Source organism: Sphaerodactylus townsendi, linkage group LG06 (assembly GCF_021028975.2).
Source record: "Sphaerodactylus townsendi isolate TG3544 linkage group LG06, MPM_Stown_v2.3, whole genome shotgun sequence".
Lineage (NCBI taxonomy): Eukaryota > Metazoa > Chordata > Lepidosauria > Squamata > Sphaerodactylidae > Sphaerodactylus > Sphaerodactylus townsendi.
In genome coordinates, this window is record NC_059430.1 from 33,308,000 (window position 1) to 33,324,612 (window position 16,613).

Sequence of the window (16,613 nt, forward strand, 5' to 3'; positions counted from 1 at the left end):
GTTTCTCTCTGTGACATGCCTTTGAAGATGCCAGTCATAGATGTGGGCAAAACATTAGGAGCAAAAACTACCAGACCACAGCCACACAGGCTGGAAAACCCACAACAGCCAGTTAATTCCAGCCATGAAAGCCTTCTACAGTACATTGTTCTGAAAAATTTGAAAACTTGCACAATGTTTTACATTTGTTGCTTATAATAGAAAATATTATGTGGCTTTTATTTCCTGGTGTGAAGTTGTTCTTTGGGGTTTTTTTTAATCCCCTAATTTAATCCTCTTTTCCCCTGCTTCTTTTTGGGATGACAGCTAACATTTCCCAGCAATCCTTTTTCCATTTGACCTTGAATGTGAAAGACTGTTTCTATTGCTTCCCCCTGCCTTTTTGCTGTGGGAGGCCAGCACATTCAGGGCTTTGGCAGAAAGACCTGCAGAGTAGTTCATTCACTTTTTTTTTTTTTTTTGCATGAGAAGACACTTGTTGTGCTCAGCTCTGCAGTCCTTGAACCAGCCTGTCCTGAGTGAGAAGAAAACTGCCTCTGGAGACTGACCCTGTAAGTAATCCTTTCCAGTCACCCTGGATAGCCGCTTGAGACTATGCCTGCTAGCACCCCAATTCCTTTTCTTATCCATGCAACTCAACAAGTTAAACAAGTCCTTTCTAGGCAACCTGTCGCTTTCTTCTCAGCAACTCCATGTCCTCCTGCATGTGCTGGTGGCGCCTGCCATCCATCCCCACTGGACCTACATGCCTGGCTTCACAAGAATGAATGCTGTCCCCTCAACCTTTCGCTTGTTGAGTGAGGCTCTTGCATTGAGTCGATTAACTAGGAAACGCTTTCTCTGTTTCCTTTGGTTTCTTGGCTAACTAATTTTTTTTTAAAAAGTATCTTCAAGGGGCAAATGTGTGAGTGTGTGTACATAAATTTTATGGGATATAAAGAACACACACATCACTCCCAACATCTTCCCCCTCCCCACCAGCGTGTGGGCGTCGCGGATACGTGAAGGAAGCAGCTGAGACGGTCCAGGCAGAGCATCCCCCCCCCTTTATTTTCCGCACATGCTCCGCCCTCTTTGCAGCCGCCTTCGTGTCCTCCTGCCGCGCCTGCTCAGTGGGGGCGGAGGCGGCATCGCCCCCCCCCCCCCCCGAGGACCTGTCACCGCCTCTCCGGCCGCCCGGCAGATTGTTTCCTGGAAGGGACGGGCAGCTGCACCCGCTCCAACCCGGCGAGGATGGAGAGCGCCTGCGGGAGGTTGATAGCCACGCCGCTGCAGCCCGTGCTCAGGTAGGGGGGCGTCCAGTGCCGGCCTGAATGGGGAGGAAGAGGAGGAGTGCTCCCCCAATGGGTGCCACTCTGGAGAAGGAGGTTCCCAAGGGTGGAGGGGTGCAAATGACGTTGCTTGGTCTCCAGGAAATCTGAGCCCACCCCCCATCGCCCCCACTACTACTACTGGTAACCATCAGCTTCCCTACTCTTGGCCACCTTATCAACACAATAAAATAGGAGTCCAGTGTACGCCAGTGTAGAGACTAACCGTTTATTCCAGCACAACCTTTTCTGAGTCAGAGGACTCCAGCTAAGCTCTGACTCATGAAAGTTTAGGCTGGAAGGAAGGAATTTTGGTAGTCCATAAAATGCTCCAGGGTCCTGATTTATTTTGCTGCTACAGACTGAACCAGCCATTTGTCTTTTTGTTCTTTTTAAATTTTATGGTACTTCATTGATATCCTGCCCTCTCTCTCCATTAGGGACCCAGAACAGGTTACATCCTCCTCCTCTGTTTTATCCTCACAATAACCCTGTGAGGTTGGTTAAGTTGAGAGTGTAAGTGACCCAAGGTCACCTAGCAAGTTTACCTGGCAGAGTGGGGATTCGAATTTGGGATCTCCCAGAGCCTAGACTGATATTCTAAACACTGTAACACGCTGACTCTCAGAATCTGGATTTTATGAACACAATATGGCAAATTATCCTTTTCTTCAGCCCAGACATCCATCCCCCTTGTCATTGTCCTTAATAAATCTGCCTCCCTTCTTCAAATATTCATTTTTAGTTCTCTTTCTATCCTGCCTCCTCTGCAAGGTTTAAGGTGGATTACAGGTTGTTTTCAAGGTTTTCATTGCCTTTTAATTGGCTTTTAGGCCCGAACAAAGTTCTCTTGTTTAAACAGTTGATACTTTTATTTTACCAGGTGTAACACACTCTTTCTAATCTTATAATTAATTAGTTGTAATGTACAGTAAGTTCTGCAGTTTCTTGTGTCGTTTTGCCTACCTTAGTTGTAAATTCAAATGCACAATAGTCACTATTGTTCCTTGAAATTTTAATCCAGAAGGTGTTGCAGGAAATAGAATTTGTTGGTGTACTGTTATCAGAAACTTTTTGTCCATACAAAAAGTATAAGTGGTGATCTATATTAACTGCAATCCCTGTATGTGCATTCCATTAAAATGTAAGAGATTATCATGCATAGAGTTGCAGATTATATCTTAAAAGTTTTTTTAATTGTTTCTGTATAAATAAGTCTAGTCCTAGCTTAGATGGCCCCGACTAGCCCAGTGCCTGTCTCTCTATACTTCCGTGAGTGGGAGACCAAGAAGAAAGTCTTGGGTTGCTATACAGGGGTAAGCAATAGTAAACCACCTCAGTATATCTCTTGCCTTGAAAACAGTTAGGGGGTCACCATAAGACGGCTGTGACTTTATAGCATTTGCCACCGTCAGAAATATGTTCCTGTGCTACTCCCACTTCCAAGATGCTTGCACGATAGATAAACAGGAAATTTGTTATTTGCTGCTTGCAAGAAACAGCAGGTGTTCGACCGCTTTTTTAATAGAAAAGGAATAAATAGTCCCATATGGGGGAAACATTTCAAGCAGCTGAAAGAAACAATATGCTCGTATCCCATAAACATTTGTTTTCAGATATTGCACAAAAAGGAGCCGTGTGGCATAGTGGTTAAGTGCTTGCACTGCCACTCATACAGTCAGGAGTTCAAGCCCCCTGGGGGTCAGAATCCTGGCAGCTGGCTCATGGTCAATTCAGCCATCCATCCATTTCTTGGTTGGTTAATGAGTACCATAGCTAGGGGGCAAAGAATAGCTGGGGAAAGCAATGGCAAACTACCCCACAAAAGCAGCTTGCCTATAAAATCACTGCTTGCAGTGGTACCCCAGGGTCGGACACGACTGAAGGGGAAACTTTACCTTTTATTACACAAAAATGTTGGGCATATTCATAATATACCTGGGTTTAAAGGGACACTGTATTGCATAGTTAAATATCACTAAATCATGGGTAACAGATTTGAATGGGCCAGAGCACTGTTGCCCTCTCACGTTCTGTGGTGATCCTCATTCTTTTTCAATAATTCACATAATTCCAAACCACATATTCCAAATTAAACACTAGAGTTTGAAGAATTAGTAATTTCTCCAGCATGTTTTGGGTGTTATTTATTAGGTGATGAGGGAGAAATTTTCAAAACTAGTTCCATTTCAGAAGAAAATCCTACTGAAATTAAATCCTGCTGTCAAGATTAGTTCTGGCAAGTTTGCAAATGCCAGTTTGTTTATATAGACGATTGTACTGTGCTGACAGATAATAATTTATGATGTGACAAACAACATTTCTAGTAGTGCTGTATTAAGAACATGAATATGGCCTGAGTCATAAAGCATCTCACAATGTTGTGCCCATGCATCTGGTGCTGCTACACTAATAGCAGAATCACACAAAGTTATAATTCACAGAATGTCACTACATACAGACATATATTCAGGCCTCTAGTCAAAGACAAAAGGGTTTGCTCTATGTCAAATCATATTCTTCTGTCTCCAAATACTTTTGACCTATGCCAAATACTTGTTTTCACACTTAAAGGTAGGTATGCAAAGGCAGTTTGGAGATATAGGTTATTTTGTATAGGAAAACAGCTACCGTATTTCCTCAGCCTTGATTGAAGCAATCATGTGAATAGCCTTGATGCACAGTAAATGACCTTATGAAATGCAGACTGTTGCTAGGATGAATTCTATGCAACTGCTTATTTAGCTGCCACCATTTTATGAATATAAGAAGCCCACTTATTTATTAATTAAAAATACAATAGGGCTTTTTTGTGGGGTTACTTGTTGGTACTGAATACCAGCATCTTTGGAGAAGGGGGGACTTTTCCATGTTTTCAGGGGGGAAATTGGTAGAAATCAATACAACCTTTTTTTTTTAGTACTGGCATCTTTTCTTCTTTCTTAAAAAGAACCACATTTTCTGATGGCTAAAGGAAGCTTACAAATCAGATTTAAAAATATAATGTAAAACCTTCAAAATAGAATTCCAGATAACACCACTTCTTCTCAAAAGATACCTGCAATTTATATCCCATTGAAAACCCTGGCAAATAAAATGGGTTTGCAGCACTTCTTAAAAGTTTCTAAAGATAGTGCCAGGCTCACCTGTTTAGGGAGCCTGTGCCACTAAATGGGAACTGAAGTGGAGAAAGCATGGGTTCTGGTTGATGCCAGATAGGCTACCTGAAGTGGAAGATTGGCCAGCAGGAGGTAGTGAGGACCAGAGTTGGCACATGAAGAAGATATATGGTAGGAGATCCACCTGTTAGACACGTGAATCCTGGTGGTGAAAAGCTTTAAAGGAAACAAACTGGCAGTCAGTACAGCTGTTTTACTTTACTTTGTGGACAGAAGCTGCCAAGATGATTAAGCCACAGTAAGACACATTTAAATTGACTGTTGGCTTTGTAAATAATCCGGACTTGTTGCTATGTTTGTACAACTCTTTGTGCCTGTCATTTAATAACACTTTTTATAATGAGATTGCGATGGACAAGCACCATAGGTCATATTTGTTAAAAACAGGATGCAAGAGTAGGATGTAATATTAGAGGACGTAATTATTTACCAGTGCAGCAATGCGCATTAGTATGGTTGGTACCCAACACAAAGTTAAATCTTGTAATATTTCACTTGTCTTATCTGACTATGATGATACACTTACTTTCTCCATTTTTAAAATTGTCAGGTTAAAATGTATTGATATGTTTGAACACTGCTTTGATGTGAAACCATTGGTCCACTAAAACGAATTTGTTTATATTAATGTTGTTGGGAAGCATTCAGCCCTTCCATGCAGTGTCAAGAAGATAAAAAGACAGTTAAGACAGTACTCAAGGCCAGTAAATGTGACTATCATGCTTATGAGAGCAACTTTTGTTGCGGTGGCTCCTGATTATGGCAAACGGGATATCTGAAGCTCTTCTTCTGCCAGCAAAACCTGCAGTTTTGAATGCTGCTGCTCAACCTGTGCTTAAAGTATTTGTGGAGGCATGTCAAATTGCAGCTTTGTCAAATGTGCTACAACAACATGTTTGCCATCACCACAAGCAAACTACAAAAGCAGAACCACTTTAGGCTGTCTCGTCCAATGTTTGTTTCCCCCTTCCTTTTCGCCACATATTTTGTGTATCACCAGTTCTTCTTAGCTTAATTTCTAAGAACGCATGCAAACAGGAGAGTGTGCCTGAGTCTACTGCAAACCGAGTAACCTTAGCTTTTGAGGGAACATCTTTTATGCTAACACGTGTGTCTGTATTTGTGTAAGTTAGACATGTCTTCTTTGTAAATAAACACAGGTTACAAACTGGATTCTGAGTTCATATGAATGGCCAAGTGTAGAAAATGAACCATTTCTTCATTGTAGGTGCTTCATACATAGAAGACTAGTTGGTTGCAGGTCCAAAGATGGAGGGGAACAAATATGGTGACCAAAGAACATGGCAGCACTGGTGCTGATTTTTCTCTGCTGAGAAATTCACACACCATTACATTTTACATACTTCCTTTTTGCTGCAATCAAAAAATTGTATATGCAGAGGATGGGGTGCTATTTTTATAGTGCACTTCTGCTCCCTTACAGATGGAGAAACCTGAGGTTTTGATCCTCCACGGAGTCAGCTCTGTGCAGAAGATTCCTCTGTGCCACAGTCTAGTCCAGGGGTACGGAACCTGCGGCTCTCCAGATGTTCAGGAACTACAATTCCCATCAGCCCCTACCAGCATGGCCAATTGGCCATGCTGACAGAGGCTGATGGGAATTGTAGTTCCTGAACATCTGGAGAGCCGCAGGTTCCCTACCCCTGGTCTAGTCCAATAAAGATTAGCTTCTGCCTCTGTATAATGTTGCTTCAGTTCAGACGGCTTAAGAAACTCCATGTGGCACAAAGCAAGTTTTGGGCTCTGTTTGAACAAAATCATTGTCTTCAGTGAAAGAATTTACTCATGGTGCAGAAGCTATTAAGTAAGCCTATTTAACTGTCGCTGGAAAATAGTAATCCAGTTTAAATACCATGTTATTATAACGATGCAGTAATAATATGATTCATTTTGGAGAGGTTTCCTATATTTAATATAACTCGTTCAAACTACATTTGGTTGTATGTAAAGACATAGAAAGTTTTGAAAACAACTAGGATGATTTCCCACTGACTTTTCATCTTCAGCCTGTTTTTATATGAGTTTTAAAAATTAAACAAAACTGACTATTTATTCTCACCGTTACATTCAGCAGTCCCTCAGATCATATGCTGTTATTCTTCCATGTGAAATTGGCCTTCAGGGCTATCTGTACTTTAGGTGTTGTGCTTGCATGGTCTAAATTGACATTCTAAATTACTGTACTATGTAAATATACAGCCTGCTTTGACTAGAATATATATTCAGTGTTTTTTGTATTCTAGCCTACGTTAATAATAATAACTGTAAGTAGCACAAACAACGCAAGGTATCCTAAAATGTTCTTTATATGTACAACAAAGTTAAATGCATCTCAATCCCAGGTTACAGTTAGTATCCCTTTAAACAGAAGTACAACCAACACATGCAATGGAAAAGTTTTGAATCAGATATGGTAGGAATCTTTGTCATTATTAATCGTCAGCCCCTCTGAAGAAGGCAAAGACTCCTGTTGAAATGGCAAGGACATAAAATGTCACTGCAAGAATGCATGCGGATAGAAATCATCTCATATGACTGCCCCAGTGCTTCTTGTAAGCAAGTAAAGTTGACTGGCTTTGCTCCCTTCTTTGCCTTTTTTCCTGTTCATGTTCTCAGAAGAAAACATATTGTGCACATTTAGGTCAGTATATTGCCATTCTCATTCACAGAGGGCCTTTAAAAAACTTTTTGTTGTTTCTTGTTTAGTTGTGGGAATATTGAAAATCTGAAAATTTAATGTAAAGCAAACAGAAAAAATGAGGAAATAGGATTGCCGTCGGCTTGGAGAATTTTTTTTAAAAAATAATTTAATAGAGGTGTAATTGGCAGTTATTTGCCTCTGTGCCATAAAATGCTTCAGCATCCCATTTCTACACATTGAAGGACTGGACATTTTCCCCTAGAGTGAACAACCCTATTAGACAGGCAGCAAACAGGCCACATAAGGACAGAAGGCCCGCCCTGCTTAATCAGTCCAGCATCATGTCTCACACAGTGGCCAACCAATTACTCTGGAGGGTCAACACCAGAGCATAGAGGCCTTATCCTGATTTTGCCTCCTATTACTGCTATTCAGAGGTTTATTGCCTCTGAATGTGGAGGTTTCCTTCGCTCACCATGGCTAGTAGCTGCTGATAGGCCAATCCTTCATTAATCTGTCTAATCCCTTTTTCAAACTGTCTGTGCCTGTGGCCATAACGACATCCTCTGGCAGCAAATTCCATATATTAATTATTCTTTGTGTGAAGAAGTATTTTCTTTTGTCTGAACTGAATCTACTGCCCATAAACTTGGTTGAATGCCCTCAAGTTCTAGTATTTGAGGACAGAGAGAGAAAGTTATCTCGGTCCATTCTTCTTCTTCTGTGTGCATAATTTTATAAACCTTTATCATGTCTCCCCCACCCCACCACAAGTTTCTTTTCTAAACTGAAAGGACCCAGACTCTTCTGCTTTTCCTCATAGGCAAGGTGCTCCAACCCCTTAATTATCTTGGTTGCCCAGCTCTGCAATGTCCTTTTTGAGATTTAGTGACCAGAACTTCACTTAGTGTACCAAATCAGAGTATACTGGGGCATTATAAGACTCAATGTTTTATTTGCAGTTCCTTTCTTAATAATCCCCAGCATGGAGTTTGCTTTTTTCACTGCTATGTCGTAGTAGGTATACATTTTCATTGAGCTATCCATTATGACCCCAAGGTCTCTTTCCCTCTCAATCTCAATGTTCAGACTCTAATAACTCTAATAACTCTAATTCCTATATGCATCACCTCTTCACACTTTTTACATTGAACTTCGTTTCTCACATTGTTGCCTACTCGCTTTAATTGTGGAGGTCTTCCTGGACCTCTTCACAGTCAGCCAGCCTTGGTTTTCAACCATCCTTAATAATTTTGTAACATCTGAAGATTTGGCCACTATACTGCTCACCCCCACCCACCCCGAGTCATTTATTAACAAATTAAATAGCCCAGGTCCCAATACCAGTCCTTGTGGGGCTCCATTGCAAGAATTGTCTGTCTATTCTTGCTGTCTGCTTCTTGTAATTTTTAATTCATAAGAGAACCCATTCTCTTATTTCATGACTGCTATGCTTACTGAGGAGTCTTTCAAAAGAATTGTCAAAAACCTTTTGAAAATCCAAGTACCGGTAGATAATGGACACCCTATATGTTCATTCCCTTTCTCAAAGGTTGATGAGGCTGATTTTCTCATTCTTTGTTCCTCTGTGTGCCTAATAATTCTATTTTTGATTATTGTTCCTACTAATTGGCCCATGACAGACATTAGGCTAATTTATTGTAAGTTGTTTCTCTTTGGGATTGCAAGTCAGTGTAGCATTCGCTGCTCTCTCCAGCCATCTGGCCCAGTGGCTGATTTTTGTAACAAATTATATATACTGGCTACTAGATAAACAATCCCACATTTGAGTTCCCTAAGAATCCTTGGGTGTTCGCCATGAGGACCTGGAGACACATTGATTTTTAATTTCCCCAGTAGGTATAGAGCTTCATTGCTCATCCCCTTGCTTTGACTGAGTCTTTCAGATTCACTTGTTGAAAACAGTGGTTTTGGCCTGGGTATATTCCCTGTACTTTCTACCCTGAATACTGTTTCAAATATTTAATTGAGCTTCTCTGCCATCTCCCCATCTTCCTTTAGCAATCCTTTTATTCCTTGGTCATACAATAGTCCAGTTACTTCTCTGATGATTTTATGCTCTGGATATATTTAAATAAGTATTTATTGTTTTTCTTAATGCTTTTAGCAATTTGCTTCACAAATTCTTTTTTTTGAATGCCTAATTATTAACCTGCACTTCATTTGTTAGAGCCTATGGTCACTTATGTTCACTTCATTAGGGCAGACTTTTAATCAAAAGAAGCCTTTTATGGCTACTTGGACTTGGACCATATAGACATCCTTTTAGACTTGACTGTGCCTTTCCTAGCCTAGGGAATGCATTCTGCTTCAATGAGTATGGTTGTAAATAGTTTCTAAGCATCCTCTATGATTTTGACTCTCTTGTGTCTCTCTTTCAGCTTGCTTCTAACCAGTCCCCTAATTGTTTATCAACTCCCCCATTTTGAAATCAAAAAATAGTATTCTGGACTGTAATCATAGCTTTCAATTGAGATGAATGCTGGTCACTGCTCCCTGTTGGTATGTCACCTACACCTCTCACCAGGTCTAGTGAGCTCTTCTCAGGACCAAGTCCAAAATCACTGCCCTTCTGGTAAACTCTGTGTCCAGCTGTTCCAGTCCACAGTCATTTATGATGTCTAAGAATCTCATTTCTAAAGCATGACTCAAATGCATATTTACCCAGTAAATATGAAGGTAGTTGAAATCTTCCAGTAGCACAACATTATCTTCTGTAGTCACCTCTCACTTACTTCTCCCTCTGGAGATCAGCCTCAAGGGTTTGATCAGCCAGGTGATAATGCACCATTTAACTAACACTTAAGGCACAGTATCTGCTACTGTATCACATTTGTTGGGGAGTTCATTCACCTTATGTTGTCTAAATTATTTGATTCTATTGCCTCTTTGATGTACAGTGCAGCATCTCCTCCAACACCTCCTTTCATGTCCTGCCTGATTGTTCCCATTCTACCATGTTTCTAAAACATGCACTGCATCTAAATGGTCATTTAGAACCAAGCATTCCAATTCCCCCCATCTTGGCTCCTAGGCTTCTAGCTTATAGAAATCTTATAGCACATTTCCTTCTCCAGTAGTCCTTGCCTTCCATGGCCCTTTGACTCCTGAAAAAACTCTCCTTTGAACACATGCAACAGGTTACCCGGCATAAAGCTATAGCAGATAGATAATATCAAGTTTAAGAACAGATGAGGAGCAATGGAAAATACACTATAAGCTGAAAACCAAAAAGCAGAAAAGCCCATACTCTCCATTCCTAAACATTCCCATGGACGGATCTCCTGAAATAACCTTCTGCAATCAATTTTCCAATAAACCTTTGCAATACCACATGGATCAAGATGCATTATCTTCCTTTTACCCACTTATTTGCTGATACTTCAAGTCTAAGTGCTACTAGTCTCTTACTACGCAGAACATTTCTCATGTCTGTAAGTATTCTAAGCCAATGGGACAGATAAAAAAGAACAAAGAATGGACCAGATCTACAACAATCCTGTAATCCAAAAGGCATGGCAGATATGAGGTCTAAGTGCATTCCAAACAGAGAATCGAGAAGAGCAGTGTTTATAATGCTGTAAGTCTCTCTTATCATGTGTCTTTGATCCACCCACTCCGGTTGCCAAAGTGAAAGATCTTCTTATAAACTATGTATCTATAAATGTATTTAAAAGGCTGGAAATATATTTTGGAAGCTGAAAGGTATGATGGGGCACATTTGCAGAACATTCCATTAAACAGGTTTTCAAAGCAGTTCTGCAAGATACCATAATTCCTGTTATTACCCAAGCTTTTTGTTAGGAAGTAAAAGCTTGGCAAGTTCATAAGAAAGTATTTTAATATTGGGAAGAATTTTTTTTATATTTACAAAGTCTGTTCTCTATGGATATTTTGTTTCCACCTTCATCACAGCACACCAGCAAGAAATGGCAGCCGGGGTGCCATTGAAATTGTGCATCCCCCAAATTGTGCAGGGAGAAGCCACTTTCCAGGCTAGCTTTAGGGCTGCAGGGTCTCCCACCCACCCCACTGCCTCCGCTATTGCCCCAAGCCAGGAGAAAAATACACCAGGCCACTTGCCCCCAGAGACACCCTCTCCAGCCAGGCCAGCTTGGGTGTAGACTCCATGGGGCATGGCACAGCACAGCATCACCACCACCCATCTCCCTTCCAGCCTTCCTCGGTGACTGGCCCGCCTTACCTTGCCCAAGTCTTCACCCATCACCCTCTCCTTCACCCGCCTCTTGTCAGCCTTCTTGCGTGCAGCTGGTCCACCTGAGGGCATGCTGTTGCAGAATATTCCAGGATGAATACTTCTAGTTGTATGGCAAGCCACTATTATGGATGGCGAGGGCCTTGGAGATTATCGTATCTGTTACTCCCAGCAGACCTAAGGACAAGATTTTGAGTCATCTAAATGTGGATTCTCCAGGGGCAGTAGCATTCCTTAAGTTATAAGTCTTTCTTGAGCTGCTAAAAGAGGTGTGGTTGTACCAGCTATGTCTAAATGTCTAAAAAAATCCAAATTAAAACAGTGTGTGCATTTTGGCAAATCATCCCCCACCATCTTCACTTGTTACCGAAGATATGCAGCCTGGGGGTTAAGGCCAGTTTCATGCAGCCCTGATTGGCAAAGAGGGCAGAAAAATTGAAGCTTGGGCCAGGAAAGTGTATTCCTTGTCTGCTTTAAACTTGTGAATAGCAAATTATCTTGCTATAATGTCGGAATATCAACTTTTTCTATGGCAAAAGTTGGGTCAGCACATTGATTCTATGCCAGATGATTGTAGAGCAACTGTACATTTGTTGCATGACGAGGCAGCAGATAAACATAAACAGGCATGCTGCAGAGAGCGTTGCCACATTTGCATGGTGAAAATTTACTGTGTTGCCTTGGGACACAAAGCAGAAAGTGCAACACTTGGCCATTTGAGGGAGGAACTGTTTTCTGACAAAACAGATGAGGTCTTGGCACAAATAAAGAAAAATAAGCCAACAGCTACATCCTTGGGAGTTCTCTCTTTTACTTCAAGTTTGAATTCCAGATTTAGACCACACCAGCTTTATTATCAACAATGGCAACAAAGGAGAGATCTCAGATTTTATCAATATTCCCAATCTGTGTATCCATCAGCAATATGGGAGGCACAGATCCAGGACAAGACATAAGGATGGTCAGGGACAGGGGGATGAAACCTCCAGGGGTCCTGATAAACCTTCATTTTGACTATCCGTTAGTGTAGAAATGGAAGAGTTGTTTTTGGATTTTCATTTGACTAGGTTTGTTGCCCATTGGCAAACAGTTACTTCTGATAGTTGGGTGTTGAAGATTGTTAATAAAGATTACATGTTGGAATTTAAGGAGTGGCCACCGGTTCAATCTGCAGAACACACTGTAAACAATACTGTACTGCAGTTAGAAGTTGAAGTACAGGAGTTGCTAAAAAAAAGGATGAAATAATGCATCCCAATAACTTGCATGGTTTTTATTCCTATTTTTTATTTTTGGTACAGAAGAAAGAAGGGGGCAATAGGCCCATATTAGATTTGAGAGGCCCAAATAAGTTTATGAAAGTGACCAAGTTTTGTATGGTCTCTCTATCATCAGTTCTACAATTATTGAAGTTTTTCATTTTAATTATGCAAATGGGGTATTTCATTATACGGTGCTGCCTTTTGGATTGTCTATAGTGCCTAGAGAGTGTCTACAAAATACATGGCCCCAATAGCGGCATACCTGAGATTACGGGATTGTTCTATCTATCCATACTTGGACAACTGGCTGATTGTGACCGAGTCTAAGGAACAACTCCTTGTGGATATGGATATAGTAATATAGGCTTGTGAAGAACCAAGAGATCTGCCGAGCAGCTACATGGTCAACTGCTGATACATTTGTGAAACATTACACATTGAACCTGCAAGAAATAACAGAAGCAGCTGTGGGGAAAGCAGTTTTGCATTTTATTTTCAATAAAGATTGATTGAGAACTCCACTCACCTCCTGAGTCTGTGTAGCTTGTTAAGATCCAACTGTGTGGAATGCACAGAAGACTAAAGTAGAAGACAGGGCTGCACTTACCTGTACCTGCTGTTCTTCAAGGTCTTCTGTGCTGACACACAGTTCTTCCCACCTACCCCACATCAAGTTCTCTGGTCTTGGGAATGGGTGACTCAGGAGAAACTGAGATGGTGGCGCTCAGCTGTTGGACATGTGACTGTTGGAGGGAATGTCTTTGAGACACAGCCAATGACAAGAGCACCCCCCCCCGCCCCTGAGGATGGGAACTTGAGACTTTTTCCATTGCAGACCTGCACATGTGCAGTCCCACTGTGTGGAATGCACAGAAAACCTCGAAGAACAGAAGTTATAGGTAAGTACAACCCTGTTTTGTGCACTTGTTTCTACCACTTGTATGTATGGTCACACTGGCATGACATCATGCCAACATTGTGAGGATATTTGCAAAGAACCCCACTTCTACTAATGAGAGTTAAAATCAAACCCCCTTCCTACCTGCTTCTGTTTTTTTGTTGGCATGATACTATGCTGGTGCTAGGGACCTTGGCATACTCCCGGCACTACCCAAGTCTGTACCTAAGCTAGTGGAGTCCTACTGGTACTAGATTTATACCAGTGTTGTGTGAGATACTGGGGTGTTTTTTTTGGGGGGGGGAGGTAGTTCTAATTTTACATGGCTTTCCCAAAATGATTTGAATCTTACATTTTTGCTTCTCTACTATTTGATTGAAGTCTAATGGTACGTTTCTTTGACGGATCAAACTACAACAGCACTAAACATTTGGGAGGACATGTCTGTGTGTACTCTATGCACAAAGAAACGATGTAGACATGGGTAGAGTATGAATTTAATATGTGTTAGTTTAGCAGTCAATTGAATGATGATCAGATTTGTTTATTCTGCAACAAGGAGGTTCTGATAATATAGCAGTAACATGATATAGACATTCTGTTTTTTTCATTTCTAAAAAAACAAAGCATTAGCTAGAAATAATGGCTTTCACAAGCAGAAAAGGCAGCCAGTTTAATAATTTCACAACATTATTTTTCAGAACAAATGTTTACTGTAGAATTACTCAAGACCGAAAGTTAGTGAGAAGAAAACTTTCTTCATAACAAACTATCAAGAGGATAGTGGTACTGGATGAATGATATCTGTATAACCACTTTATGCATTTGTAAAACTGATTCTTTGGGATCTGAAGTAATCATCCGAACAATAATTGTGGAACAGAATGACTCATTGTAAAGAAAGATCTGTCTGCAGTAAAACAAATGGTAAAGCTGATCATGGAGACAGTTTTGTCGATTGGACTATAAATCTAACTGCAATTCAGTCTGACAAGTTCTTGAACCTGCTTTTGAGTATGGTTCCCATTGTTTATCACAAAAGCCAGGAAGAAAGACTTAAAAAAGTGAACGGCCTGCGGCAAGATGGATTACAGCCGTCAGGACACACTTTCGGTGTTAGAACGGATCAACACATGGATTACCATCACTTTTCAGAACCTACTTTTCATCTCGGTAGTAATGGACACAGTTCTTCAAGCTGTAGCCCAAAGTATGATAACTTCGTAAATTACAGCTATTCAGATGGAATGGACACAACTGAAACGGATGCTATGCTTCAGGACAATAATGTATCTGGCAGTGGTGATGAAGATGTCCTTTTGGAAGGGAGCAGGAAACAGCAAAAAGAATCTAGTAGCATTATGGCATTGCAGATTCTTGTACCATTTCTGCTAGCGGGATTTGGAACTGTATCTGCAGGGATGGTTTTGGATATTGTGCAGGTTAGTAAAAAGGATGTTGTTTTCAATATATTGTCGAAGGCTTTCACGGCCAGAATCACGGTGCTGTGGTTTCCGGGCTGTATGGCCGTGTTCTAGCAGCATTCTCTCCTGACGTTTCGCCAGCATCTGTGGCTGGCATCTTCAGAGGATCTGATAGTAGGAAAGGAAAGCAAGTGGAGTATATATACCTGTGAGTAACAATGAAGATAGCAAGGTCAATAGGTGAGGGCACCTGAATAGAAGTAGCCTGGCAAGTGAGTAACAGTGAAGTATGTAGCATGTGAGTAACAATGAAAATAGCAAGGTCAATAGATGCTAGAACACGGCCATACAGCCCAGAAACCACACAGCACCTCAGATTTTCTTTTCCTTTTTATTGATGTTATTTATAGTTCCCCTTTCTTACCCTATGGAACTCAAGGTGGATTATACCGAGTAACAGATTATTTTTAATTTTTAAAAAAGAGTATTATTTTTTAATGTTTAGTTAATGGTGCCATTTGATATTGGTCTTTTTCTTTTCTTTTTAGGAATGCTTTTCTTTTTTATATGCCTTTCCACGTTAAGTTATATATATATATATATATATATATATATATATATATATATATATATAAATATATATATATATATATATATATATATATATATATATATATATATATATATATATATATATATATATATATATATATATATATATATATATATATATATTTTATTGCAGTAATAATAATAATAATAACAACAACAACAATAATTCAGATTGACAAAATTAACATCTGTCAAATTGAGAAGGCAGCCCTGCTGGGATCCGCATGAATACTACGCCGATACATTACAACTTCCTAGGCTCTGAGTGAGGCTCGAATTGTAATGAAGGTCAACAACCAGCTAAAGATCTGGCAGCTGTGAAATGTACCATAATAATTTCTAATATTTTAGTGATCTTGTGCTGTAAGGAAGGCCAACCAGCGACAAGGTATCCGTTTGTATTAAATTAAACTAAAAAGAAGAACCTGTACAGGCTGTTGTGGTTTTCTGGGCTGCGTGGCCATGGTCTGGTAGTTTTTGCTTCTAACCCACATCTATGGCTGGCCTCTTCAGGGGCGGTGAAAAGGCTGAAGATTCCAGTCATAGATGCAGGCAAAATGTCAGGAGCATACATTACCCGATGACAGCCATACAGCTTGGAAAACTCACAACAGCCAGTTGATTCCAGTCATTCAAAGAACAGAAGCACTCTGCCCAAATACCCAGTAAGCCCTGAATTGGTTCCAAGTTTTTAAAATGGCTGAGTGCTAGGGTGTGTTTTTTTAAAAAAATAGATGAAGAAAGGTAAACTGCTGTGATAAAGCCACTGACAGTTAGTAGGATCCTATAAAATTTTAGGGCTGTTGAGGAATTAATTAGAATAGAAGGAAAATGCATTCTTTTTAACTATAATTTCCCGAAGATTATTTAAATGGCAGTGGGGGCAAAATATATAACAACTCTTGGAAAATGGATGAAATGAAAGATCGAGTTGCACTCCCAATTCCAATTTTCCCCTCTCGAATTTTCCCTCATTAACACAATACCCATTCCTAAATTATTCCACTCTGACTAGAACTTCCTGCTCAT

The 16,613-nt window shown here is 40.4% G+C and overlaps 1 protein-coding gene across 2 annotated transcripts in view; it reads left to right on the forward strand.

Moving 5' to 3' along the window:
- Nucleotides 1-1,129: 1,129 nt before the first annotated feature.
- The window catches only part of SLC41A2 (solute carrier family 41 member 2), a 46,708-nt gene continuing 31,224 nt past the window's right edge, over nucleotides 1,130-16,613 (forward strand). For both annotated transcript variants that reach the window (XM_048501423.1, XM_048501425.1), the window contains exons 1-2: nucleotides 1,130-1,286; nucleotides 14,250-14,990. In XM_048501423.1, the coding sequence (XP_048357380.1) occupies nucleotides 14,433-14,990 (558 nt within the window). In that variant the 5' untranslated portion in view covers nucleotides 1,130-1,286; nucleotides 14,250-14,432. The remainder of the gene's footprint in view (nucleotides 1,287-14,249; nucleotides 14,991-16,613) is intronic.